General features: G+C 33.7%; 1 protein-coding gene and 1 long non-coding RNA gene across 2 annotated transcripts; both read left to right on the forward strand.

Moving 5' to 3' along the window:
- Window positions 1–6,686: 6,686 nt before the first annotated feature.
- On the forward strand, window positions 6,687–16,634 carry LOC133206245 (growth hormone-inducible transmembrane protein-like). The gene is made up of 8 exons (XM_061342198.1): window positions 6,687–6,759; window positions 10,395–10,633; window positions 11,109–11,217; window positions 11,313–11,454; window positions 13,179–13,377; window positions 13,801–13,899; window positions 15,304–15,475; window positions 15,934–16,634. The coding sequence occupies exons 2-8, from the start codon at window positions 10,441–10,443 to the stop codon at window positions 16,019–16,021; spliced, it is 1,002 nt and encodes a 333-aa protein (XP_061198182.1). The 5' UTR covers window positions 6,687–6,759; window positions 10,395–10,440; the 3' UTR covers window positions 16,022–16,634.
- A 3,105-nt stretch (window positions 16,635–19,739) lies between these two features.
- On the forward strand, window positions 19,740–21,186 carry LOC133199645 (uncharacterized). Its single transcript, XR_009722809.1, has 3 exons — window positions 19,740–20,111; window positions 20,772–20,868; window positions 20,968–21,186. It is a non-coding gene; the product is annotated as an uncharacterized LOC133199645 (long non-coding RNA).
- Window positions 21,187–27,800: the final 6,614 nt, after the last annotated feature.

Raw genomic sequence — 27,800 nt, forward strand, 5'->3', positions numbered from 1 at the left:
AAAATTGAACCATGGATTTCTTATATTTTGGACATTTAAAAAATTTCAATGCAAAAATTTTTTTAAAAATCAGAAGATGATGTCATATTATTTGACCTTTGACCTCTAAATATGATCTTGACCTTTACTGTTCATCAAGCATGGAGATTCATTATACATATGTTCAAGTATCAGGTCTCTACTATAAAGCAATCAAATTACAATAATTTGCATAAGTGCCAAAGGTAAGGCGGCGTTAGGAGAAGACACTTTCCTAGGTCAACTTTCTTCAAGATGACTCTCCTCACCATTTTAAGAGGGGTCCATGATTCGGGGGGGGGGGGGGGGGGGGGGGGGTTCCAAGCTCAGTTTTCATTACTTTTACATAGAAATTTTAAAAATCTGAAAATTCCAGGGGGTCCAGATCCCCCCTTTTTCAGATCTGCCTATGAAGTTTTCAAACTGCATGTACACATATACTATATACAGTGAAACCTGTCTAAATCCCACATACTCTGGGAGATGAATTTGTGTCGGAATAGACAGCGTTTCGGATTGCACAGTGTTAAATAAACATGAAAATAAGTCAAAAGGAAAAGAAATTTTACATCGGAATTTACAGTGTGACAGATTGCACAGGTGTCAGATTAGACAGTTTTCACTGTATATATAAAAATGTAAGTACTGAGATCATTCATTGAGTGACATTCTTATACTTACCAGTCCATTCTATAAATCTTTAGGATCACTTCCATGGTTTTTTTTCTGAAAAATTGTATTTCCTGGAAAAGATACATGTAAAGAGACTTTATATTTCAAGTAAAAGAGATACAAATTGTCATTTCTTCCTTCTCGGGTTTTAATCAAAACTTGTGCACTGCAAGAATTTAATCACAGCTACATAATTATGTTCCTATTTATCTTGAACAAACATTACAATGTGTACTAATTATAATACTTCCTTGTGTATGCTATGCAATACATGTATACCTTGAACTGGATTACCTAGTCCTGAACTGAACTGAACTTATCAATCTCTTCACAATTTTACGATTGTATACAGAGATATAAATGTAAACAATGATGACAAATAAAAACAAATTTTAGCATGTGTGAGTATGAGGATAGACAAATAGTACAATTATAGATATACCTGCAAGAACTCTTTCCTGAAAGTGAATCTTCACAAGCATATGCCCCCCCCCCCCCTTCCCAAAAAAATATTAAGTGTATGCACTGTTAAAGTACATGATTTAAGGCCCACCTAGAACTAAACCATGCATATCTACATGACTTAAATTGATAGTCACAACCAGTGAACCAGTGGTCCTTTGTAACTACACTGGAATAATGTTACCTACTTTTTGGTTGTGACACAGGTTACCCAGCTCAAAAGATGCAATAAACTGAGCAGTTTGATGAACCTATGCAGGGCCTAGGAAGGGGCTGTGCCATGCACAATATGGCCGTACTGTCGAAAAATGGCGCAATGAAATAATGGTGCACTGCGCCATGCGGGCACACGTTTTATTAGTTTGTAAGCTCATCGCAGTGAACCCTATTGGTATTCTTCATCAAAGTTAGCTTACTTCAGTATTATCAGCATATGAAGTTTGATAATTATTATACTATCTTGAATGCTTTCTTTAAATCTGAGCTAAACACTAATTTAAGGAAAATAAGGTCAAGGTCAAAGGAAAGATCAAGGTCAAAAAATGTTGATGCAGTTGAATAGCTCTCATAAATATGTATCAGCATAATAAGTTTGATAAAAATATCTTGAACAGTTTCTTTGAAACTTAGCTTTGAATTGAGCTAAATGCAAAGCACAACTGAAGGACAGACAGAAGGACAGAAGATGGACATGACAAACCCTATATGCCCCGGCCATATTCATGGCGGGGCATAAAAATCATTATCTGTGAATATGGATTTTTGGCATCTTGAGCATTGGGGCCCTTCAGGTAAACAACACCAGTGCTTTTAAAACCACTCCATCTCCTCAAGTAAAAACATAGGTAATCAGAGATTACAGAGCTTATCTCAACAAATATTGTCCTTAAAGCTGAACACGACTCGTAAATAGGCATACGCCATTTTCGATATTATATCTACGATACATCAACACCAGGGTATACTCTTCGCATTCGTTACACCTGACTGTTTTATTGTCACGGGTATCGGCGTGGAATGGCGACCCGTGTTCGTGCTGGTTATCTTGCATTACCTTTGTTTACATTTTATTGTAGTTACGTGTATCTGTGTTTGTTTGTACACTTTACTGAACTGTACAACTATAATTGTAAGTTTCTTTTGTATCTTACTTTCCTGCATTAGACGAGGTATTACAGTTATTTTTGTCGCTACCGAGTGCTGTATAGCATACGTCCGTCTACACCGGTGTCGACTGATCATACTGAACAGTGTCCAAGTCAGGCCCTTTATATAGGGGTCCTCAGATATAGCGAGAATCCGAACAAAAATGGCGGACACATTGCTTTTACGAATCATGTTCAGCTTTAAGTAAGGCAAAGTTCCACATTAAACTAATTATCTAGTATTGAGCATCCCTACATGCAACATCTATGCAACTTTGGTCTGATAGGACTTGAAAAAAGTTACTTGAGAATGGACTTATGTAAAACAAGAGGCCCAAGGGCAACATCACTCACCTGAGCACTCTGGCTAGGAAAAAGCAGAATGCAGTTCAGTCTTGAAAAGTTTTGATATAAAAGTGGTTCGAGGGGGTGGGGGGTGTTGATTTGAACTAATTTGAATCTATACTTCATAGGGATGCTTTTGAATTAATATGACAAATAATGGCTTTGCTGTTCTTAAGAAGACAATTTTAATTGATATATCATTTGTATTCCTTTGTTTGACTATGATCCCCTGTTATGGCCCCTCTGTTCTCCTGGGGGTCATGATTTGAACAAATTTGAATCTACACTACCTGAGGATGCTTCCATATAAATATGACCAATCATAGCTTTATTGTTCTTGAGAAGAAGATTTTTGAAGATTTTTCCTTTGTATTCCTATGTAAAACTTTGATCGCCCATAGTTGCCCCACCCTACCCCTGGAGGTCATGATTTGAACAAGCTTGAATCTACACTACCTGAGGATGCTTCCATATAAGTTTCATATTTTCAAGCCCATTGGTTCTTGAGAAGAAGATTTTTAAATGATGCCATTAATTTTTCACAAATTCATAATTATCTCCCCTTGGAAGAAGGTGTGGCCCTTCATTTGAACAAACTTGAATCCCCTTTACCCAAGAATACTTTGTGGCAAGTTTGGTTGAAACTGGCCCAGTGGTTTTTGAGAAGAAGATGAAAATGTGAAAAGTTAACGACAACGCCGACAACGACGACAGACAACAGACAAATTTCGATCAGAAAAGCTCACTTGAGCCTTCGACTCAGGTGAGCTAAAAACTCATCCAGAAAATGTAAGTCAAATCTAGCATCTGAAGCAAGTTTGAGAGTGTTCATCCCTTGATGCATCATCCTTGCAACTTTGGTTCAGACAGGTCTATAGTTTCTTGGTAATGGACCTGCTCCAAAAACTTATCCTGGTCACTTATCTGGAAAATGTAGGTCAGATTCAGCATCCGAAGCAAGTCCAGTTGTGTGCATCCTAAGAAGTTTCATCCATGCAAGTTTGGTCAACACAGGGCTTATTATTAAGTTACTTGGAAATGAGATCTGCTCCAAAAACATTAACTTGGTCACTCAACCAGAAAATGTAGGTCATACCCAGCATCCGAAGCAAATCTAGTAGTGTGCATTCTTTGATGGAACATCCATGCAAGTTTGGTCAATAAAAGGGTTATAGTTACAGTCGTTTGACCAGTTCCGAATTTTGATCAGTTCCGAATAATTAATAATTTAAGAGCTGAAAATTAATAAATTCAAAAGTCTAAACATAAATTCATACAAATGGTATGAAGGTTTATCTATGAGTGTTACAATTATGTGAAATTTTGATTTTTTGCCTTCAGTTTGTGTTTGCTATTGTACTTGAATCAGGTGGCATACTTTTCCAATGCAACAGATCTGAATCACCGCAACACATTTGTTGAACTTGCTCCAAAAACATTAACTTGGTCATTCTTTAGCTGAAATTGCAGCATCTGAAACCTTGACCGGTACAATGAAACACACTAGAAGCATCTTCCATGCATCTCTGATCAATAAAGGGCAGAAAAGTACTTGGAAAAGAAATCTACTCCAAAAACTGAACCTGGGATGCCAATGCTGATGGTATTACATAAGCTCCCCAAACTTTTTGAGGTGAGCTAAAACTTGTGTTTTTAAGGGTCAATTAAGACACACCACCTGTTCCCAAGATGCATCAAGTTGACGGTCCACGACCTCACAGTGTGCAAGATATAATCCTGACATAATTTGATTATACTAGTATATTCATGCTGGTAGCCTTAAAATCCCAAAATGAAGCCACAGGGAACCTTTTTTTTATCCTTTCAAGATGCCACAACTGACAAGGTCTGAGATCCTTAAGCTACATGTATACATATTATAAGCCACACAGTGTACAAGAAATGTTCCATACTCTATAAGGTAGAGCCATGCATGGTTACCTAACTTCTGGATTGTGACATACAACCCAACCCACCAACCCCTCCCTCCTTTGCAAAATTTGAGGACAAATTACTGCCTAAGAGAGAAAATGTAACCAGGTCAACAGAAGTGTGAATATCAATCAATACATCAGATCCCAATAGTTCAGTAGCTAGTTTACTGGCATGATTCACCCAAGGCCCTAGGTTCAAGTCTTGGGCGAGACGATTTTTCATCGTTTCTTTGCTTATTCATTCACCTTTTCATTCTTAAGCCCAAGAAAAAAATGTTTGATTACGGTGGGTTACCTGACCAACCTAGAGAGAGGTCTTGTCACAAGAAATACACACGTGAAATGTGAAAGCCCTAACATCAACTGTTTTAATGTTATATTATAAGCCAGGTTAAAGTCTGGTCAAAGTTTTTCAAAAGTAGGTTAAATTCCAAGGACAAGAGGTCAAAAGAAAGGTTTTGCCAAGAGGAATACACATATATAATCTGAAAAAAGAAAGCCCTATTATAGCACCAACCGCTCAAAAGTTAATTGGCCATACAAGGTTAATTTTTTTTGCCAAACAGTTAGACAGAAGGAGAGGGCATAACAAGAGCAATACAATATACCAGTACTCATAAACATTGCATTAATGACTTCTTTCTTTTGTGTAAAAAAAAAGTTATTCCAAATTCTTATTTTAACTTTTCATCAAATTCATAGAATGAACAATAAACTAACATTTGAGTGGCAGATTATTTTTCAAACTTCATTCCTTCAATTTGTAGTAATGTTTTTAAAAACAGGGAGTCTTATTTCCGATGCAAAAGATGGGAAATCAAACTTTTCAAAATTATCATTAAAAATATATATGTTGTCCCTTTGGTAATTAGATCTATTTGTACAGTTACTGTAATTGTGTTTGCGCCAAATAAATATTTGTATTTGTAAATAAAGAAATTATTTTGTATACATGCATATTATTTACCTTTTTCTATATTTGCAAAATTTTACTCAAGATTGTAGCCACTCTCTACCATCGGGTCATACATTCACCTCTGTCGTTGGCTCGCGTATATCACAGTGATAAGCACGAGAAATTATAGTGCATTTCTTTTAATTCATTATAATTAAATGTCGGGGTAATGATAGTCCTTAAAGATAGATATTTACTAAATAGATATAAAACTATAATTTTAATTTGAAATAATCCTTGAAATGTTATGTTTTTAAAGTTATGTCAAAAATCTTGACGTGAGCCCATTGCAGAGGTGTCTGAGAGAAGAACGAACGACAACTCTGCATAGGAGATTGGATTGTAGCTTGTAAAACAGAGATTGTTAAAATTTACCCCTTGCTTTAGTATACATACTTAATTGTTATAGTTGAATCCATACTTTTCAAAAGTTATGTCCCCTGGCCGCCATCAATGGAGGAAAACCCATAGAATCCTCACACTAGCAGCATGTACTGCTAGCTAGCTTTTGTTATTTTCTGGTTTATGTAACTGTCATTTGACCGGAAAAAATATTTGCATCTTGTACACAGATTGCAGATGGGCCGGTCTATACCCATACCTTGAAACAAAAAAATTAAACACAGTGGATTTATCGTAGCATAAACAGGAGAATGTCGCTTCTTTACTTTTGACCTTTTGGTTGACCCTGCAAAGGGACACAACTTTTGTAAAGTGTGCATTGGACAAAGTCGAAATGCAGGTGAGAGCCAACTACTCTTTTTTTTGAGTTTTGTTGGTAAAGTTAAACATCAAATGGAAGTTAATCATTATCAACATCATGAACTGGTTATAATATATAATTTGCCCACCATACTTAACTCTCCTTGCGAAAAGCATTTTACATGCTTTCCCGCGGTCTTTCAGTTACTGTATATCACGTGATCATACCTATAAAACAGTTTGACGTGTTTGGGTTTTTTTTTTAAATCTCACCTTCTCTTAGCAAAGCATATGATATTAATATATTTAATTTATTATTTACTCTTACGATTTAAAACAAAATAAACCTTTCCTTTTTTTCCTTATTTTTTTTTTTATTAAATTATTTGATGATATTCCGGAAATATGAGACTTCACGTTCCCGGTTTTTATTTTATCATAGTTTTCGTTTCGTTTATATTCAGTTGTACGCAAACTAAACCAGAAAGATCAATCTTGTTGCGTAAGACAAACATCCTAGCAGTTTGTAAGTTTAGCTCTTTCTTTTTAACCACATTACTACTGACCACTTTTTTTTCTTTCAATAATAGACATTTGCTGGTGTTTCTTTGATAGAAAATGAGTCTTGGGCACATTTGGAAGGTTCCTTCATCTCTAACAGTCTAAGTGTCTGACATTAGTATTATTTTAATAAAAAAGTAGGCCTATACGAATTGAATTTTAATATTTTAATTCTCAGATACTTGAATAGCAAGCTAAACTTAATTTATATATTTATTAAAAGTTGTTCTCTTGTTGTTTGTGTATGGATCTAGGCTATAGTTTTCCTGTTAACAGACTTGGAACATTCTAGAAAGAAAAAACATTTCATTTAGAAGGAATATGTTTTCAGGAGGATCATGAAACAGACTTAAGTCAGATTATAATGTTAAAAAAATAGTCACTTTTTAATAATTTAATTGAGCTAAAATTCTGTGTGGTTGTGAACCACTGCCACAGAATGTCAGACACTTCGGCCCAACAACACTTCGGCCCACAGACATTTAGGCCCAACGACACCTTGGCCAATGGACATTTAGGTCCAGTGACACCTCAGCTCAGATGGGGTGGCCCAAAATTTAAGACAGGGAGGCCCATGTATAAGACACCTTGGCCCAAGCAAAATTTCATTAAGAAATATATTATACATGTTCAATTTGTGACTTGAATAAAATATTGACAGGGCTAGAAATAATTATTTTTGTTTACTGGTCACTCGGGGTATCGCCTTAAATTTTTACTTGTCAGTTTAGTATTTTCACTGTCCTACTGGGCCAGTAGATTTTAAAAAGACTGGCCAAAAATCATAATAATAATAGTATTATTTTTTTATATTGTAATACTTAGAAGTACAACTTAACAAAACAAGAAACAGTAGAAGTTGGGACACACAACCCTGTCAAGTTAACTAGCCCTACTGTGAATGAATTTTATTATGCATAAAAAAAATGCAGACCCAAAGGGCACATGTCCTCTGCAATGTACTAGCCCAGATTGAAAATTCACTGGCCCCAGACCAGCGGGCCATCAATTCTTTCGAGCCCTGATTGACTGAAGAAAGTAAATGAATAAACGATATAGATTTTTTGTCATTTTAAAAAGACCATCCATGAGCACATTGACGATAATCAAGGAAAGAGAAGACAATTAAAGTGCTAACTGATAAACACACAAGATGCCACAGTGATTCCTTAATTTGGAGTCTCAAGTGTGTGTCGTATTGGTGACCATGAGGGTTTAATCACTGTTAATTATGAGAAGGCTTAATTGTGACCAGTAATTAAGGACATAATTTACTTCCACTGAATATTTTCATAAATACAATGACGTACAGATCCATAATTTAATACTTTTATTATTTTTTGTAATGCAGAGACCTAATATATACTAACGGGATAGGCAACTCTCGCAAGTCTTGTGATATCTCGTAAGTTGCCGGATTTCGTAAGTCATTAGACAATTTTAATTAAATATATCTCTTTTGCTATGAAATATTTCAGAATAAAACCTTAATTTATCTATCAACAAAATATTAAAGATTTGTTGTCAGATAGCACTGTTTTTACTCCTTTTCTTAGTAGTAATTAGTACGTTTATTTAAAAATCAGTGCATGCCTCTGATCGGCCGTATTTCCAAGAATTCGCTGATTTTGTTGGTTGTTTACTCAATATCTAAATTATTTTATAATATGTGCTGTAAGATTTATTCAAAATCCATTCCAATACACAAAAAGAACAGATTACATTAATAAGAAAACAAGCTTTTTACTGGGAAAAAACATAGTTTGAAGATCTTGCAGTGTTGTTTGAGACATTTTTGGTAAATTAATATGGCGCTGAAGGAGTTGCCTATCCCGTTAGTAAGTAGGTCCCTGGTAATTGCGAGTTATGTATTTTTGTGCGAAATAACTACAACAGTTAATTCACAGATTAACAGTTATTTTGAAAAAAAAAAATACATTGTTTAAATGTTGTCCATATACAGTGTATATCTTTTCACGGATTATCAACTAATCTCAGATGTTCAGATCCTCAGAGATACAATGCAAAATGATACAATAAAATTCAATTCTAATAATAGAAATATGTATGATTGATTGTCAGAAAGAATTGCTAGTATGTTGAAATTTAGTTTTACTTCAATATATATATAAATATATATATATATATATATATATATATATATATATATATATATATATATATATATATATATATATATATATATATATATATATATATGTGGGATATTTTCCACAAGAAATAGATGTATTAAATGAAAGACTAATTTGATTAAGGTAAAGAAATGAAAAAAATATATATATCTTTAATAGACACCCTCCCACCCCCCAAATTTGATTTTTGTCCAAAAAAAAATTAATTGAATTGTCAGAAAGAATAATTGTGTTAATGATATTATCATTTAAAACATTGGGGATAATTTTTTCTATCATAATTTTTGCTGGGCCAAGATGTCTGTTATATGGACCTACTTGTCAATAATTTTGAGCCGACCTATCAGGGCCAAAGTGTCAGGTGTGACGGGTGGAGACGTCTGTCTACCCTCCCGCAATTGCACCAGTATGGAGATCCTATGGAATTGTAACCCTCTCCATGCCCACCACCACCCCCCAAAAAAATTGGAAAGGGCTACATTATTGCATCTACTAAATATACATCTTATGAATAAAAGTAAACGAGAACTGTTGAGTGTTGATTAAATGTCTGCAGTCATTTGGATATTCTCAAAACTTCAAGGGTCCTGAGTCCACTATCTGACCCCTGACAATGTTCATGTTTTACAGAATGACTGCAGTGACTTCTTTCGGGAAATTACAAATATTGATTGTTTTTTCTTAATTATCTTTTGACCAATCTGACAATCACATTAAGCCTTTCAGAGATGAACAACATCTAACATGTCAACTGCTCCCTTTTAACTTTTTATGTCAACAAACTTATGAAAGCCTTTATTTGGTTGGTGCTTCTTGATGAGAGAAGCTGGCCAGAAAAAAAAAATCAAGTTTGTCAGGAGTCTGAGGACTATGAGTGGTCTTGGAACGCTTGAAGGATGTTATTTTTGATGTTTCGACATTCCTATTCAGAAAGAACTGTTGTGAAATTGACTGATGTTGAAAACAAATACACTTGTACTGTAAACCAACCATTATTCGCATCATCTTCTATTCATGATTCGTCAGTTTAAAATCAATCTGCGACAATTAATTTTCGTGACTGAGGAAATATACTCTATGAATTCAAAGCAAAGTAAGTGGTTCGGGGCAATTAATATTCGCGAGTAAAAGTAGGATGCGAAACTCATGGATATTTCTCACATGCGAATAAAAGTTGGTTTAGAGTAATCAATAAAAGGGAGGAGAACAATAATCACAAATTTATTTTAGAAACAAAGTAAAATTTATTTGCAAATTTTAAAATAGCTTGCCTTGATAAACACAAGGGAATTCAAAGCAAATATGTTTTGAGATGAAAGTGAATGAAATGCAAGTGACAAAAGAGTAATAAAAACTTAACAATAGGGATGAATTTGTTATGCCTTGCTATGTTCAATATCTAATCCTCAACTGGATTTATTGAAAATTCAGTGCCTCTCTTTTTCAGTTCTGAATATATTTGTTCCTTCTGTGATACATACCACTCCAGTAAAATGCTTGCTACAAGACTGTGTCGGATTCCTATTACCAGTCTTGTCACTGGTATTGGCAAGCCTCTGAACAAACCACAGTTATGTATGAGAACCAGAATCCAGCAACTGGCGTCCGATTCCAGGTCAGGTGCCACAAAACGAGCCCAGAGAAGAGGAATCAAGGAGACACTAGCTGCCCCTGCAGGCGAAACAGGTACAAACTGCAAAATTCGAAACTTATAATATATGATGTCTTACTCTAACATCATGTATAATATATGACATCTTATCTTAACATCATGTATGCTTGTCTCTTTTGTATGTACATATACTGTTAAATTGTTTATCAATTATACTGTACGTGTACATAAATTGGCGTATTCAAAATTTAGCACAATCACTGGGTATGGAGTTGTTGGCGTAATCATGAATTAGCGCTATACATGTCCATGCCGTGTATTGTAGTTATAGATGATTTCTTAGTGGTATTCATAAATTAGCGCATCGTTGTCTGCACCAAAGCTGCTAAAATATGAAGCCCACTTTTTTTAAGTACACTTACAGTATTTACTAAATGAATGTTTTGAATTGTATGTGCTAAACTGCAGGTAATATAAGTATTAGAAATTCAGCTAAAGTGACAGTAATTCAGTATTGTTTGTTAAATGTAGAAGAAATAATTTTTTCAGCTTTCAGCATTGGTAAAGGAGCGACTGCAGGGGCTGCAGTTGTTGGGTTGGGTTCACTTTGTTACTATGGATTGGCATCCAAGGAAATGTCAGCATTAGATCAGAGAATGTAAGTACATAGAATAATTACATTCTGTGGGAGAAAACTGATCACCAAAAATGCCACAGGTATTGTCAGTTTAATATTGTTTTTTTTTTAATAAGATTCTGGTCAGAAGAAATCAAACAGAGAATCCGTTCCACCTACTTTTACTTTGGGGCCAGTGTAGGACTTACCGCTGCTTCTGCTGTATTCATTGCAAGAACTCCAGCTCTCATGAATATTGCAATGAAAAATTCATGGGTGGTAAGAATGACCTTGCTTGGGATTTCAATTCGTCTATGATTGCAGTAATTATCTTTTATAACATAAATCAGTGACATGTACAGTGAATGCTGGCAATTCTCATGGTGCTTTTCTGCTCAAAATAAAAAGAGCACTTGCATTAAGATTAGATATGTAGATCACCAAATTTTCTGACACCTGATTTTTGGAAGATATTTATTTGATATTTATAATCAAAAAATTTCACAAATTTTGATTGTTGGTATATATTAATTATAAGTGATAATGAAATTTTTAGGGGGCCCTCTTGCAAAGATAAAGTTGTCATGAATAAAAAGATGTCTACTGTACATTCTTTTTCCTCATTAGATATGGACTGTACTGTGTATTACAGTACATTATTAGCTCATCTGAGCTGAAAGCTCAAGTGAGCTTTTCTGATCACCTGTTGTCTGTCGTCCGTCCGTCCATCTGTAAACTTTTCACATTTTCGACTTCTTCTCAAGAACCACTGGGCCAATTTTAACCAAACTTGGTACAAAGCAACCTTGGGTGAAGGGGAATTTAAATTTTAAAAATGAAGGGCCAAGTCCCCTTCAAAGGGGAGATAATCAAGAAAATACAAAAATTGGGTTGGGTCATTAAAAAATCTTCTTCTCAAGAACCACTAGGCCAGAAAAGCTGAAACTTATCTGGAAGCATCCTAAGGTAGTGTAGATTCTAAATTGTTCAAATCATAACCCCCGGGGGTAGGGCGGGGCCACAATAGGGAATCCAAGTTTTACATTGAAATATGTAGTAAAAATCTTTAAAAATCTTCTTCTCAAGAACCACTGGGCCAGAAAAGCTGAAACTTACTTGGAAGCATGCTGGGGTAGTGTAGATTCTACATTGTTCAAATCACGACCCCCGGGGGTAGGGCGGGGCCACAATAGGGAATCCAAGTTTTACATTGAAATATATAGGAAAAATCTTTAAAAATCTTCCTCTCAAGAACCACTGGGCCTGAAAAGCTGAAACTTATGTGGAAGCATGCTGGGGTAGTGTAGATTCTAAATTGTTCAAATCATGACCCCAGGGGGTAGGGCGAGGCCACAATAGGGAATCCAAGTTTTACATTGAAATATATAGGAAAAATCTTTAAAAATCTTCTTCTCAAGAACCACTGGGCCAGAAAAGCTGAAACTTACGTGGAAGCATGCTGGGGTAGTGTAGATTCTAAATTGTTCAAATCATGACCCCCGGGGGTAGGGCGGGGCCACAATAGGGAATCCAAGTTTTACATTGAAATATATAGGAAAAATCTTTAAAAATCTTCTTCTCAAGAACCACTGGGCAAGAAAAGCTGAAACTTATGTGGAAGCATGCTGGGGAAGTGTAGATTCTAAATTGTTCAAATTATGACCCCCGGGGGTAGGGCGAGGCCACAATAGGGAATCCAAGTTTTACATTGAAATATATAGGAAAAATCTTTAAAAATCTTCTCAAAAACCACTGGGCCAGATAAGCTGAAACTTATGTGGAAGCATCCTGGGGTAGTGTAGATTCCAATTGTTCAAATCATGACCCCTGGGGATAGGGCAGGGCCACAATAAGTACACCACGGGGGGGGGGGGGGGGGGAGAAATCAGGTGAAAAACAGCAAGGCCAAAGTTACTCAGGTGAGTGCTGTGGCCCATGGGCCTCTTGTTTATTGTTTATTCAGCTACAGTGTACTTTATTTTAGTAATTTATTATTATTACAGGCCATTTTTGGCAGTATAGCAGCTATGATTGGAACCAGCATTATGACACAGTCAATCCCATACAAAGAGGGCTTTGGAGCTAAACATCTAGCCTGGATGCTACACAGCGCTGTAATCGGAGGAGTTGTGGCCCCCATCACAATGTTAGGAGGCCCCTTAATGGTCAGAGCTGCTTGGTACACTGCAGGGGTTGTGGGAGGTGAGTGAGGAGAATTTTAAAATATTTGTAGGTTAAAAAATCAAAGAATATAATATTATTATACATAACCATCTAATCTTTTCATGAACATTGCACAGTTTTAACAAAGCTGATTTCCACATGATGTTGAAATACAGAATGATGTTTACATTTTGAAATAAAAGTAAGCTGAGAAAGAAAAAAATCCCTTCTTCTTGGAAGAGAAATTTTGCACTTCAGAATTCTCCCAGTATTAATATATAATACAAGTAGAGGAACTAATTTATCCATATAACATATAATCAAGATGGGTTTTTTTTCATTCATTTAAGAAGTCTCTCAGCCCTTGCTATATTTATTTAATAAATAACGGTAATACCAGGAGAGGAACTAATTTATCTATATAACATATAATCAGAATGGATTTTTTCCTTCATTTAAAAGGTCTCTCAGCCCTTGCTATGTGTGCACCCAGTGAGAAATTCCTGAACATGGGAGGCCCTCTTGCTATTGGGTTAGGTGTTGTCTTTGCTTCATCAGTAGGTAAGTACAATGTAGAATGCAAACATTTGTGTGTGTGTAAATTTTACTGTTTCTTTACCAGATTTTCTTTAGGAAAAATCCAGTTATTGAAATGGTGAAAATGGCAGGCTGGCAAGTGGGTGGGTGGGCGGCTACCAGAAAGGTACACCATTTGTCAGGATAACTCCTCCTACAGTTTTCAAGATAGGAACCTTTTTATTTTGCAGGTCAATTATACATATATCAGAGATGTGCATACTGCTTGGAATTTTGTTTGTTTTTTTTTTTTTTGATAATTTATGAGAAAAATACATGTGTAGCTGTTGAACTTAGTCATTTTTTGGCAAAATATGACAAATAGGGTACCATATTTGTGTGGATAACTCTTCCTAAAGTTTTCAAGATAAGATGTTTTCATTTTGCAGATCAACTGTACATACATGTATATCAAAGATGTGCATAGTACTTGGAATTTTTTTTTTATCACATATTGGGAAAATGCCATTTGTTGAACTTAGTCATTTCTATTCAAAATATGCTAATAAGGTACATTAATGGTAATTTTGTTGAAATGTCACCTACATTTTTCAGAATAGAAAGTTTTTATAATAAATGACGTTCTCCTTTATAAGAGTTATTTCCCTTTCTGGGTTCAATCTATGGTCAACTGTTGCTGTCAACGTAACCAACTTTATGGAGCAGTATCCAATATATAAAATCCATATGAACTGTGTATGTTCATCATGTTTCCTTTGTTGTCCCATACTTTCCCAATAAAGTATGGTATAAAATTGTCAAAAGATGTTTAAATATTTAAACAATTTTAAGAGTAATTTACAAAGAATAAAGTGAGAAAAATGGACATTTTGCAACAAAGGGAAATAACTCTTGCAAGTGCAAGAAGAAAACTTTGACAGCTTTCCACTTGTCAGGTTTTGCAAATCATCTTTATCTGGAATGAAAATTGCAGGATATGTACTTCTGTGAATAATCTTTCATGCCATAATGTAGCCAAAAAAAATCAGCATGGAAATTTTGCATTTTGATTGATTAAAACATGCAGCAACAAGACTTAATAGAAAATATTTGTGTTGAAAGTATAGGTACCAAATATATATGGGGTTTGTCAAAAATATTCTTGAATTTTATAATCCAAGATTGTTTTGTCCATATATGACAGCTTGAATTGATATATACAGTATGTGTTTATATTTCCTCAGATATTAGTTGTAATATTTATTAAGAATAAAAAATCTGATTTTCAAATAGAGAAAATAACCCATTCATACAGACACTTATAGTGTTAGATTTTAGATGGATATTTAATTTTGTGATATGTACCCTTCTTTCAGCAGCGGTAACATACTTCTTAACGAAGAACATACCAGTACTTCTTGAATTTAAAGTTTTATTTTTCTGAATCAGGAAGCATGTTTCTCCCACCCACCACAGCCCTGGGTGCTGGATTGTATTCTATGAGTTTGTATGGAGGGCTGATCCTCTTCAGCATGTTCCTGTTGTATGACACACAGAAAGTTATCAAGAGGGCAGAGAGCCACCCTGTGTACAGTGCACAGAAATTTGACCCTATCAATGCGTAAGTCAACACTTGCTCTGTAACAACACACAATGTAGGAAATTCAATTGCTCTGTAACAACATACATTGTAGAAAGAAATCCCATAAGCCTGAGACTACAAACTTTTAACAAGACTCACACAACTTGAGGGGATTTCTAGCATAATTTAGTAAACACAGTTTTCAGAATGTACATTTTTTTTTACTTTAAACTTGGGGGATTGTAAAAAAAATTTGTGAATTTCCTACTATGCACCACAGTACATGAATACAGAATTTTTCAATAATTTTGTTTTATCTAAATTGAAAAATAGTGACTTTGTTACAATTTATGTTTAAAAGTACATGTAGTTTCACTGTCTATGATAACAGAAAGTATAAGAAAGATTATCATTTTTCTCTCTTTTTAGTCATATTTGAGTTTCTGTTTCATGAAAGAAAAAAAAATTGAATAAAAATTAAGGTTATTTTATTTCAGATGTCTTGGAATTTACATGGACACAATTAATATTTTCATCAGAATTGCCATTATTCTGGCCAATGGTGGAGGAGGCAGAAGAAAGTGAACAGTGAATTTATTTACATAGATTTAAAATTATGTATAAGCTCCTTGTTAGACTCATTTGTGGTCAAACAAATGATATTTCATTGGTATGAGAAATATTTCATTGCTTCAAGGAATAACATTTCAGTGCTATGATGTATCTTATGTGAATTGACAGCCATGTAAAAGAACAATTCTTTCACAGATATATAAATGTATTGTTGTGTTTAAAGTCCATCAGACCACATTTTTTCTTTTCATTCAGTTAGCAAAATATTATTTAAGGAGGTATAACCCACTTGATAAAACTGTAATGGATTGAAAATATTTGATAAAAATTCATATGTTTGTGATATGTTTGTGATATTAAAAACTTTTTAAAATGCATGATTTAGTGATACTTGTAGTGAAAAATCACAATAGGAAGAAACTGAGACCTTGTTGGAATTGAACTCCTTATCTACAGTGTATTGGGCAAGCACTGATATGTAGATAGTAATGAAAACTTGGTCTTTAATTCTGCTTATGTAATCATTGTAGGGATGTCAATTTTGTCAATAATTCATATTTGAATATTCAATGAAAGTATTCAAATACATGTATATTCGAATATTCAATAAAATAAATTAAATCTGTTTTATTTTTAAATATGCATCATCCTACTCTCATGAAAGGTTTAGCGTAGGTATACTTATATTGGAAGTAAAATTGTACGAAGACTTTTGTAGGTGTACAATAAGAAATTCCATTTGATATTTGTCAATGTTTGAAATAAATAATTGATTTAAATGTAGAAAAGTATAATTTTAACAAATGAAACGTGTATTTATAGTAGTTCCAACTGAGGAACCAGTCGTCTTACAAAAGGCAAGATAGTCATAACGGTATACTGTTCAGATTTCAATACGTGTAATAAATTACAATTATCTGCCTGATAAGAGATATAATCTTGATACAATGAAAACAAATATTTCCATAGACAATTTTCCTAGATAATTAACTAATTTCCCGATAATGAATATAAAATTCAGGATTATGTACAACCCGAGATAATCAAATAATTTACACATTTATTTAAGGAATGTTTTTAAGTTTTGTGTGAGTTATTGGTGTGTAAATCACACAGACTTGTCACGTAGGCATATTTCATGAAGCGCGATAGCTCTTTACAATATTAACTAGAGATTAATTCTATCGGACATTCATTCAATGATCAATTAATTTTATTTTGATTAGTACACTCTTCACGCCTTTTAGACATTCTTAGATTTCATTTGTTGTCCTTGATTCTAGATCCGATCGTATCTTACTAATAAAAACTACGAAAGTACGTTTTGTATTATACATAAAGCATTATTGTACAATTCTTTAACACCTTACTCAAAACAAAATACATGTTATTTAGTATATTTATAAACTAAGAAAGTAGTGAAAGAAATCAGGCGATCGAAATTGATCGCTAGTAAATTAAACAGAGATAATTCCAGCACTGATCTAATCAAAATTTATTAATCACAGTACTTCTTTTTATGAAATCTGAAAAACACCGAATATTCGAATCTTAAATTCATATTCGAATATCAACTCATCGAACGAATATTCGAATATCCGTTGCCATCCCTAAATTATTGTGATGTACTAGTGGTTACAAAAATTAGGACAGTGTATTCCTTATAAGACAGAATTACAATTTACGGTGATTTTCCATGCAGTAAATTGACAATTTGGTGTACAATCCTTGTACAAGAATTGGGTAGATGACATGGTATATAAAAGGTGCATTTGGGGTCTTTTTATCGTATACATGTGTCATGACTAATACAAACTTTTTTAGTTATCATGTCTTCATTACTTCTTCAATATCTATTAAGGTTCATCAACCCCTTGTTCATGTATAATATTATGCTTTAATACTCACAATTTTTCAAAAGAAATCTAATTTATAATTAAAATGCAGACAATTTTGGCCTACCTTGCAGGGCAGAGCTTGACATAAATGGCCTATTAACTTGAAAATTTTGTAAAGGAATACCGGTAATAGACATTTATTCCAGTAAGAGTTATCTCTCTTATCAGAGGGTCAATGAACCTTAATCTTTGTGTTGATATACATGTTCATATATTTTAGCATGTCATTTTTTAAGCGACAGGTGAAGACTATTCTTGTAATGAATTCTTCAGCAGTTTAGAATTCTGAGTGTGAAGAAATAAAATTCCTGCAATGAAAATGTAGTGAACTATTTGAGTGTGGAGCCTGTGGTATAATGTTTGAAATATAGCAATTCTGAATCAATTGTTTCAAGACATGAAGAGCATAAGTGTCAATCCTTCATTTCTATGTTCTATCTGTGAACAATTTTTAGCTCACCTGACCCAAAGGCAACAAAGTTTTACATGGGAATATATAGGAAAAAATCTGATAGACAACAACGTGGCCATGATTAGTCTCATTTTTTTATGCAAGCATCCTGAGGTAATGTAGATTCAAGTTTGAAGATTGTTAATATATATGTAGGACTCCAAATTGCGATGGGACTCCAAAGTCCGATGGTCACGCCAAAGTCCGATGGTCTGCGCCAAACCCTGCTGGTTTGGCACGCCAGAGTCCGATGGTGCGGAAAAACAATTAACGTTTGTGACATTTGTACAACTGCACCAAATTGCGATGCCGCGCCATGCCAAGATTTTAAAATAAATACGATTAAATATTGTATGCGAGGACTAACCCTCGATGGCTTTTAAATGCAGGACAGCCGCGTCAAGGATTGAAGTTAGATACTGAGACGTCATAAATGTTTATTGTACCTCTGCACCATCCGACTTTGGCATATCGGATCATGGCATTTTAGCGCTGTGCGTCTCATAGGAAACAAGCGATTTGACTTTGGCGTGACCATCCGACTTAGGCGTCCGTACCACTGGTTTGAAGTTTGGTGCAGACCATCGTTCTTTGGCGAGACCATCAGACTTTGGCGGGACCATCGGACTTTGGAGTACTAGTATTATATATATATTATATATTATTGTCCCTTGGATAGGTAGATGGTCACTCATCCGGAAAATGTAGGTCAGATCCAGCATCCGAGGAAGTATGCATCCCAAGATTCATTATCCATGCAAGTTGGTTTAAAACTTTAACCTGGTCAATCATCTTAATACATAATGGATGTCAGATCCAGCATATGAAGAACAGGGCTCTACATTAATTTTTTTTCTTCCTTGTCCACTCAGAAATTTACTTGTCCGAACATTAACTTTAACTATAAAAGATCTATCTGACAGTTTGAAAACATTGAACATTAAAATACATGGACGTAGGAACGGGGGGGGGGCGCCCCCCCCCCCAATAATTTGGCCGATATATATGCCCTGTTCACACGGAGAGTTTAATTCGAATTGAGCCGTAAGATATTGCGAATTAAATTTGATCCGCGTTCACACGGAGAATTTAATGCGAATTAGTTTAATTCGAATTAGTTTACTGCGCATTAAATTACTTCGCATTAGCTCCGTGTGAACGCTAAGCGAAGCTAATTCGAATTAAATTTTGACGCATGCGTAAGGGCAGAATTAAGTCACAGGCCACTTGTCGATGGTCAAATTTTGATACTTGTGCTATTTTTGAGTGAAAAATAAAGGAAAATTATGTTAAGGATGGATTCTTGTCAGCATTTTACGTCGTCAATGGGTCTCCATAAATTATGCAAGTCGTAAAATGCAAAATTCATATTTAATTATACTGAAGGAAAAACTATTAGTTAATTTGTCAGTTTAAGTAATGTTGAATCTATTTCTTTTGAAATTAATAAATTTTTCGTAATATTTTCTTTGATTTGCGACAATCGTCATAATATTCGCAGTTCGGTAGCGAATGTCAACATGTCCAGATCAAACCCCGAGAGGGTTGTTTTGTAAAATCAACAAACTGTGAACATTATCGAAGCATTGCAGAAACCCAGGGACAGTTATGACAAATTAAATCATAGTTATTTATGCTCGGGAAATTCCGATCAGCCAAAAGGGAAGCTTGAACTTGAAGCTAGGTCACAAACATGTGCAAGATTGCAGATCCACGTTGCCTCGTCTGAAGTCATGTCGTGTGCAGTGAGCATGTAAGTTAGTTATATATGTCTGAAGATTTTTATAATTTTGAAATTGAATTCAATTACATGCTGGTTTGTATTGATTTATGGGAATTCGCACGGAAATTATAGCCCTGTTATCAATATTTCGTCTGCTTATTCCCGCGACTTGTCAACATTTGAAGAGGATATATTTCGTGTGTTCGTCAGGTTTATGAATTCACAAAAATAGCATTTTTTGTATATGATTACAACAAATTTTATATTTTAACTAGCCTACTTTGTTCAAGACACAACAATCATCAAGTTATTAAAAAAGTAAGGTGTCCCGCTTGGGTACAAATCAAACGGAAAAATAACTTGATATTGTATGTGGAAATATCAATAATATTGAAACACACAATTGTCTAATAAATAGAGCAAAATGAAACATTATTGTTAAAAAACTATTTATATTTATTGTTTTTTTTTTTACTTTTCTGTACTTTTAGGATAAAAAATGTCTATTTATTTATATCCAATACATTATAATATAAGACATTATGCATATGGTAGAATCTATTAAAATATCTTCATTCATTTAAATCAATAAATGAAATACAGATGAGATAAGTTGTTTAATCTTATAATCAATTTCCATTTATTTAATTTAGAAAAATAGTCTAAGGGATGTTCATGTTTAATTCTTAGGAGAAAATCAACCCTACTTTACCCTAGACTAGAAAAAAGACTGGAGGTCAGAATGCAGGATGATTGAGCAAGGAGTGCTGGCAGATGGACTATTGAGGTACATGTATAAGAAATATGGACACAACTTTATCTAACTATCATGTAATGCAGCATCTGTGTTGCTATGTAAAATATATTACTTTTTTTTAAATTATAGGTCAACAAAAAATTTGGACTTTCATCAGGTGGACACATGTTCAGCAAGAAATTCTCACATCAAATGAATGATGGCTGTCTGTGGAAAAGAGATTTTCTCAGAATATATCACAGATCAGAGGCAGGAATTACATATTTATCTGATCAAAGAAATGTTTTTGTAGAAATATGGAAGTCAATGCAATATGTTATCATAGTCACTGCTGCTTGTTGCATGATTCCATTCTTGATTTTTTTCAGGAACTTTCAGTCAAAAATAGTTTTATTTATAATTATATAATGTTTAATTATGTGATTCCCAAGTACCCGATACAGTGGACACTTTGTAGAATGTGATTACTTTGCAAAATCTTTGATTCAGATTTGAAATCTTACTCCCAGAGTGAATTTTTCAAGCATTATCTTTCATTAGATTACAATGTGAAGATTTACATGTACTGGCATTACAACAACTTGTAAATGATATATACCTAGCTCTATGTATTCAGTTGTTTTACATTTTCAAATACAGTTAAAATCTTAAAATACAGTTCTGGAATACATAAAAATGTGCCTGCTTTAGATCATTTAGTTAAAGGGTGATTTTAAGCAAGAGCATACCGAACAAAATTGCTGGTAGTGGCCGGGTTAAAATTTAGATTTTTACAAATGAACTACATACATGTACTTGCAGTAGAAACCCTCAAGAAGTAATTTTTAATTCATTTCAATATAAGTTATTGACACTGATCAATAAATGTTTGTGCTACAAATTCTTAAAAAGAAATTTCATCCTTGAATAAGTATTTTGCATCTAAATGTGAAATTAAGTTTGATAGCTGCATGCATATTATTGTTACAAAGTTCAAGGATGTCATTTTCAGGCAAAGATGTCAAAGGGCATTTGATTGTCATAGATGGCTTTTGTTATCTTAAAACTCCAGCAAATTTTACGCAATATGTGATCACAATGAGGAGTTATATTTATTGGTGCTGAACAAACTATATACTTATAAATGTGTGTAGGTATTTATTGTCCCTCGCTTTCGCGAAAGAGAGGGGACATTAAATCTCATTCGTCTGTCGGGCTGTCTGTCACAAAAACTTTAACCTTGGCCATAACTTTTGAGTGAGAAGAGATTGGGCTTTTGTATTTCACATGTACATTACCTGTAACAAGACCTTTTCAAATATACTGTGAATTTTGACCCCGTGGCCTTGGCCTTGAAGTTTGACCTACTTTTCAAAAAAATTAACATTACCTTAAATTGGTCATAACTTTTGAATGAGAAAAGATAGGACTTTCATATTATGCCTGTTTATTACCTGTGACAAGACCTTTTGAAATTATACTATGACTTTTGACCCCGTGACCTTGACCTTGAAGTTTGACCTACTTTGCAGAAAATTAACATTTCTTTAAATTGGTCATTAAATTTAAATGAGAAAAGATGGGGCTTTCATATTAAATATGAACATTACCTGTAAGAATACCTTTCCAAGTGTACTATGATTTTTGACCCCATGACCATTACCTTGAAGTTTGACCTACTTTTCAAAATTTTTATCTTTGCTTATAACTTTTGATTTAGAATAGTTAGGGCTTTCATATTTAACATGTGCATTAGTAGTGACAAAGTGTTTCCAAGCATGCTATAATTTTTTACCCCTTTACCTTGACCTTCATGTTTGACCTAAATTTCAAAAATTTTATATTTGGTGATTACTTTTGAATGACATATGATAGGGTGTTCATATTTGACAAATGCATTACCTGTGTCAAAATGTTTCTGAATATGCTATGATATTTGACCCCGTGACCTTGACCTTCCAGTTTGACCTAATTTTCAAACATTTCATCAGTTTGCTAACTTTTGAAGGAGTAAAGATAGGGCATTCATATTTGACAAGTGCATTACCTGTGACAAGCATTTCCAAATGTACAATGATTTTTAATCCCATGACCTTGACCTTGAAGTTTGACCTAATTTTTAAAAAGTTTATCATTGCTAATAACATTTGACTGAGAGAAGAGATGGTATTTACATTTGACATGTGCATTACCTGTTTCAAGACCTTTCTGATTGTATACTCTGGTTTCTGATATTTTTTTTTACATGTGCATCACTTGTGAGAAGATCTTTTGGATTTTATTATGATATTTGACCTCATGACCTTGATCTTGAAGTTTGATGTAGTTTTGAGAAGCTATAGTCTTTGCCATAACTGTTATTAATTCAATAATTTATGTGTTTTTTTTTTGTATGATGCACAGATAAGACAGGACAAACAAACAAGACAGTTAAAATATGCCATAAATAATGGCATCCCATCCACTAAGACATCGAAAGCGGGGGACCACAATTCTTTGAATTTGCTTGTTGTTTTCAAAACTCAGTTTACAAATGTAAAATATCCAATAATAACATAATACCAGGGACCTATATGTATATAACTACATATACATGTATAGGCATATATATTAGTTCCTCTAATATTCATATATTAAGCTTTGAATGGCATGTTCACTATACATGTATATTGATTTCATGTTTATGTCATAAATAATGTATTGAAATCTTTTCTAGTCTATGAAAATTTTATGTATGATTTTTCTCATAACTTTTTGGAAGGTTTATTATTTATTCCTGGTTATATTAAAGGTTAAGTTGCTTTGAATTAGTCCTGTGCATGTGAAGAATTTATGTGATAATTTTTCTGTAATTGCCACTAGAAAATTGATGTATTTTATAAAATTGTCAAACATAACATTCATAAGAATAAAATGACAGAGGAAATTCGAAATGAATATTTTGAATATCATTAGTGTAATATACCATAAAAATAGAATGTATAACTGGGAGAAATGAATTTATTTATGTCACAATTACACCAAATTGATATGTTTTTGGGGATTAAAAATTTTTTTTATAGACATTTAAAACACTCTGTAAAATGAAGATTTCTGAAAGTATAGAGCAAATTCGGGCTAATTTTTTTTTTCGATAATTTGCCTGATTACTATATCTTTTTTACCTTGTAAATTAATCTTGAACCTTTGAATATTCATCAGACAAAAATCTAAATATTTGACATTATATGGTCAATTGTAAAAATTGAGATGAAATTTCATGTGAATTCATAAAAACTGAGAATTTTGAAAAAATTTCGAGGAAATTCGGATTAAATATATTTATTGAATATAAAGGATTTCATGTTATCTTTTCACCAGCTCATTTCATATGAATTAGTCATCAAAAATAAGTAGCAACTTTAATTTTATTGTGAAAGATATTTTTTCAGTCAGCAAAATTTATTCATATGCATAAATTTCAAAACTTCTCTGTGTAAAAGTACTATTTTTAGGACTGACTTTCAAATGACCTTGACTGTAAATCAAGGTCGATGACACCAAAGTTTTTGGATGTTAAAAGAGTGTAAACAGTCTGAATATTGAGTATTCAGAAAATCAAGATTCTGCCATTATAGGAAATATGAGAAGAATCCATTCTTAATCGCTAAAATGTGTACAGACACTATAATATTATGTCAAATGGATCTGCTTTGCATAATGTGACATGATTTGCAAATGACGTCATAATAGTCTTACCGAATAGCCTTATTGTAAAAATAAAAAATTTAATTCGCATTAGTTTACTTCGCACTAGCTGTCGTGTGAACGCAATTTAATTCGCATTATTTTGATTCGCATTATTTTACTTCGCATTAATTTACTGCGAATTAAACTCTCCGTGTGAACAGGGCAATAGATTACTATAGAAAACATAGATACTGTATGCATGTGCCCCCTCAATAAAAACGTCTGATGACCTTTTTTTTTGGCTTATCAAAGAATTTTAGGTAGTTGTTAGTGCCCCCTCAACTGAAAATGTATGGCTGTACCCCCCCCCCCCCCCCCCCCAAAAAAAAAACTAAAATTGCTTCCTACAGGCCTGAAATAACCAAGTGGTCCAGAATTTCACAAATTTGGTAAATATGCCCTTTGTACTCTGTTTGCCTCCTAGATGCCCAGGAACAGAGCAGAAGATTTTCCATTATGCATTCAACACAGCCCCACCCTTAAAAAAGGGTGAAATTCACAATTTTAGAAGAGGAACACTCATCATAACTACTAGTATACACATCTGCAAAATACCCCTGAGCAGAGAAGATTTTAAAAGAATTGATGCATTTTTACTGTATAATCATTAGAGCCCCACCCTAACACCAGAGCCACTGACCCAGGAGCCAAGAAACTAATAATTTTTGGAAGAAACACCTTTGCTTGACATAACCATGCATTTAGTGTAAAGCAGAGAAGATTTTCAAAGAATTAATGCATTTTCACTAAATTAAAAATCCCTGACCCGGGGGATGTGAATTTCATAATTTTGGAAGAGGAATCCTTGATCATCATAACAATTACATGTAGTTTGTCTGTCAATACCAAGGGGCAGAAAAAAGATATTTAAAGAATGTATGCATTTTTACCATCTGGTATACTGAGACCTGCCTTAACACCAGAACCCCTGACCCTAGAGCATGAAATTCATAATTTTGGAAGAAGAACCCTTGCTCATCATAATCATGCACTTTTGTTTATCTACTCAGGAGCAGAGAAGATTTTCAAAGAATTTGTGCATTTTCACTAGATAATCAATAGAGCCCTAAAGCGGTAAACTATGTGAATGAAACCTGACCCTGGGGTCAAGAAATTCACAATTTTAGAAAATGTGCCCTTGCTCATCATAACTATGCATTTGGTTTATCTGCTAAATACTAAGGAGCAGAGACGATTTTCAAAGCTAGAATTTATGCATTCTTATTATACGATCAATTGAACCCCACCCTAACACCAGAACCCCTGATCCTGGGGCCATGAAATTCAGGATTGTGGAAGAAGCACCCGTGCTTAACCATGCACTTAGTTTGTTTCATTAATACCGAAGAGCAGAGAGGAAGATTCTCAGAGAACTAATGCATTCTCACTATAAAATCAATAGAGACCCACCCTATGAACCACAATCTTTGACCCAGGGCCATTGAATTCAAGATTTTGGAAGAGGCACCCTTGCCTATCATAACTTTGCACTTAATTTTTTCACTGAATATTTAAATTATTTCATTTATCAATGAACAAACAACAATGAGGTCCATATTTTTACATCATTAGTATTTTTTTTTTTAATAATTTCATTGAGAATCCATGAGACGCACAATCTATTCCGTTCTCATTAAGGACGGTGTCTTCATACATGTAACACCTCCCTGTGTACAGTATCAGTTGGGATGTGTGTGTGTGTGTGTGTGTGTGTGTGGGTGTGTTTGTAAGACCCCCATACTCACTACACGCACTAGGTAACACACCAGCAAGTCACTACATTTTGAAGAGTCACCACTTACACTCATGTAGTGAGTTTTCTAAAGTGTTGAAAACGGAATTTCGCACCGTATATTACCCAGAAAATACAAAATTGTTCATAGTGTGAGTTTCCGGTCTGAACGTGATTTTTTCCACACACATTTTCATGCTGCATCATGGCGTTTACACACTTTCCCCTGATGGATTTTTTGCGCATGCGCACGAGTAACTTCCGTGAAAATGGACATCAACAGTAGAAGTAAGTTATTAACAACATATTTTGACAATTTTTACATAGTACAAAATCCGAATTAACTGTTTTTGATATGTTTTATTATTATTTAGTCGCTTAAAGACCAGAGTACTGATAAAAAAAATTATAACATGATTTTAACAGATTATTTTGTTAGAAATGACATTCAGTTAAGGATGTGAATAAAGTTGCACTTCTTCTAAGGATATTTTCTCTACTAATTGAAATAATTAACTTTAAAATAACGTACCGTGTTTAATGTAATTATTATTTTAAACTTTAAAATCAGTTTTATATGTTACATAACATTTATTAATATTGACTGAATTTCCTCGAAACTCCGACATTTTAAAGTAGTTTGTCAAAGGCAATGCGATTGCAAACAGATAAATTAATAAATTATAGGCCCTAAGTTTGTCTTTTGTGCACTTAACATTAGGATATTGAAAAAAGTCATTGTGAGTTACTGGTTGTAAAAGTAGAATGAGGGATAATCCGAATTTCCTGATCAAGAATGATAAAAGTGGACTTACCTTTTCTTAAAAAAAATGTTTAGTATATAAACATATGTAAATATTTTACTTAAAACAAGTGAATTTGTTTTAGTGTTCTTTTATCTGTTTGTTTGGGTTTTTTTTTTAGTGTTTTTTATCTGTTTTAAACAATTCATTTTAAATAATGTTGCCTTATCTAATGAGATTATTTCATCATCTCTAATGAAATTATTTCATCATATAATCTCACATTTTATATACCAGTAATTTGACTTTACCAGAACTTCCCGAAAGTTAAGTTTATTTGAAAGAAAGAGTTTCAAGCTCTGATACAATTGCAAAATATTCAAGAGAAAAAATAAAATTCTTTCATATTTGCTTAATATTAAAGAACAAGTAATTAAAATAATTGTTTGCTTGTGTACCATCCCTTTGAAAATTTTTCTCTCATACTGAGATGCCACCACTTGCCAGTGGAGTGCCAAAAATTTAGACCTGTGCACCCATAAGCAATTATGGATCTTTTTCATGCCAGCGTATACTATGAAACAGAAGCTCGGTATATACAGTCATCCAAAGGACCTGTCCCCATGTCCTGCAATGAGATTCGAATCCGCAATGTAAGCTGCGACTCCAGAGCAAATGCTATAACCACTGCGCATACTATTAGTAATTAAAAAAGATAAATGTGAGTTAAATGGAAAGAATTTTCAAGCTTTTTTTATGCAAAAGGATGGGAGCAAAAT

Source organism: Saccostrea echinata, unplaced genomic scaffold (assembly GCF_033153115.1).
Source record: "Saccostrea echinata isolate AGI-Se365-2 ecotype Australia unplaced genomic scaffold, CSIRO_AGI_Sech_v1 ptg000002l, whole genome shotgun sequence".
Lineage (NCBI taxonomy): Eukaryota > Metazoa > Mollusca > Bivalvia > Ostreida > Ostreidae > Saccostrea > Saccostrea echinata.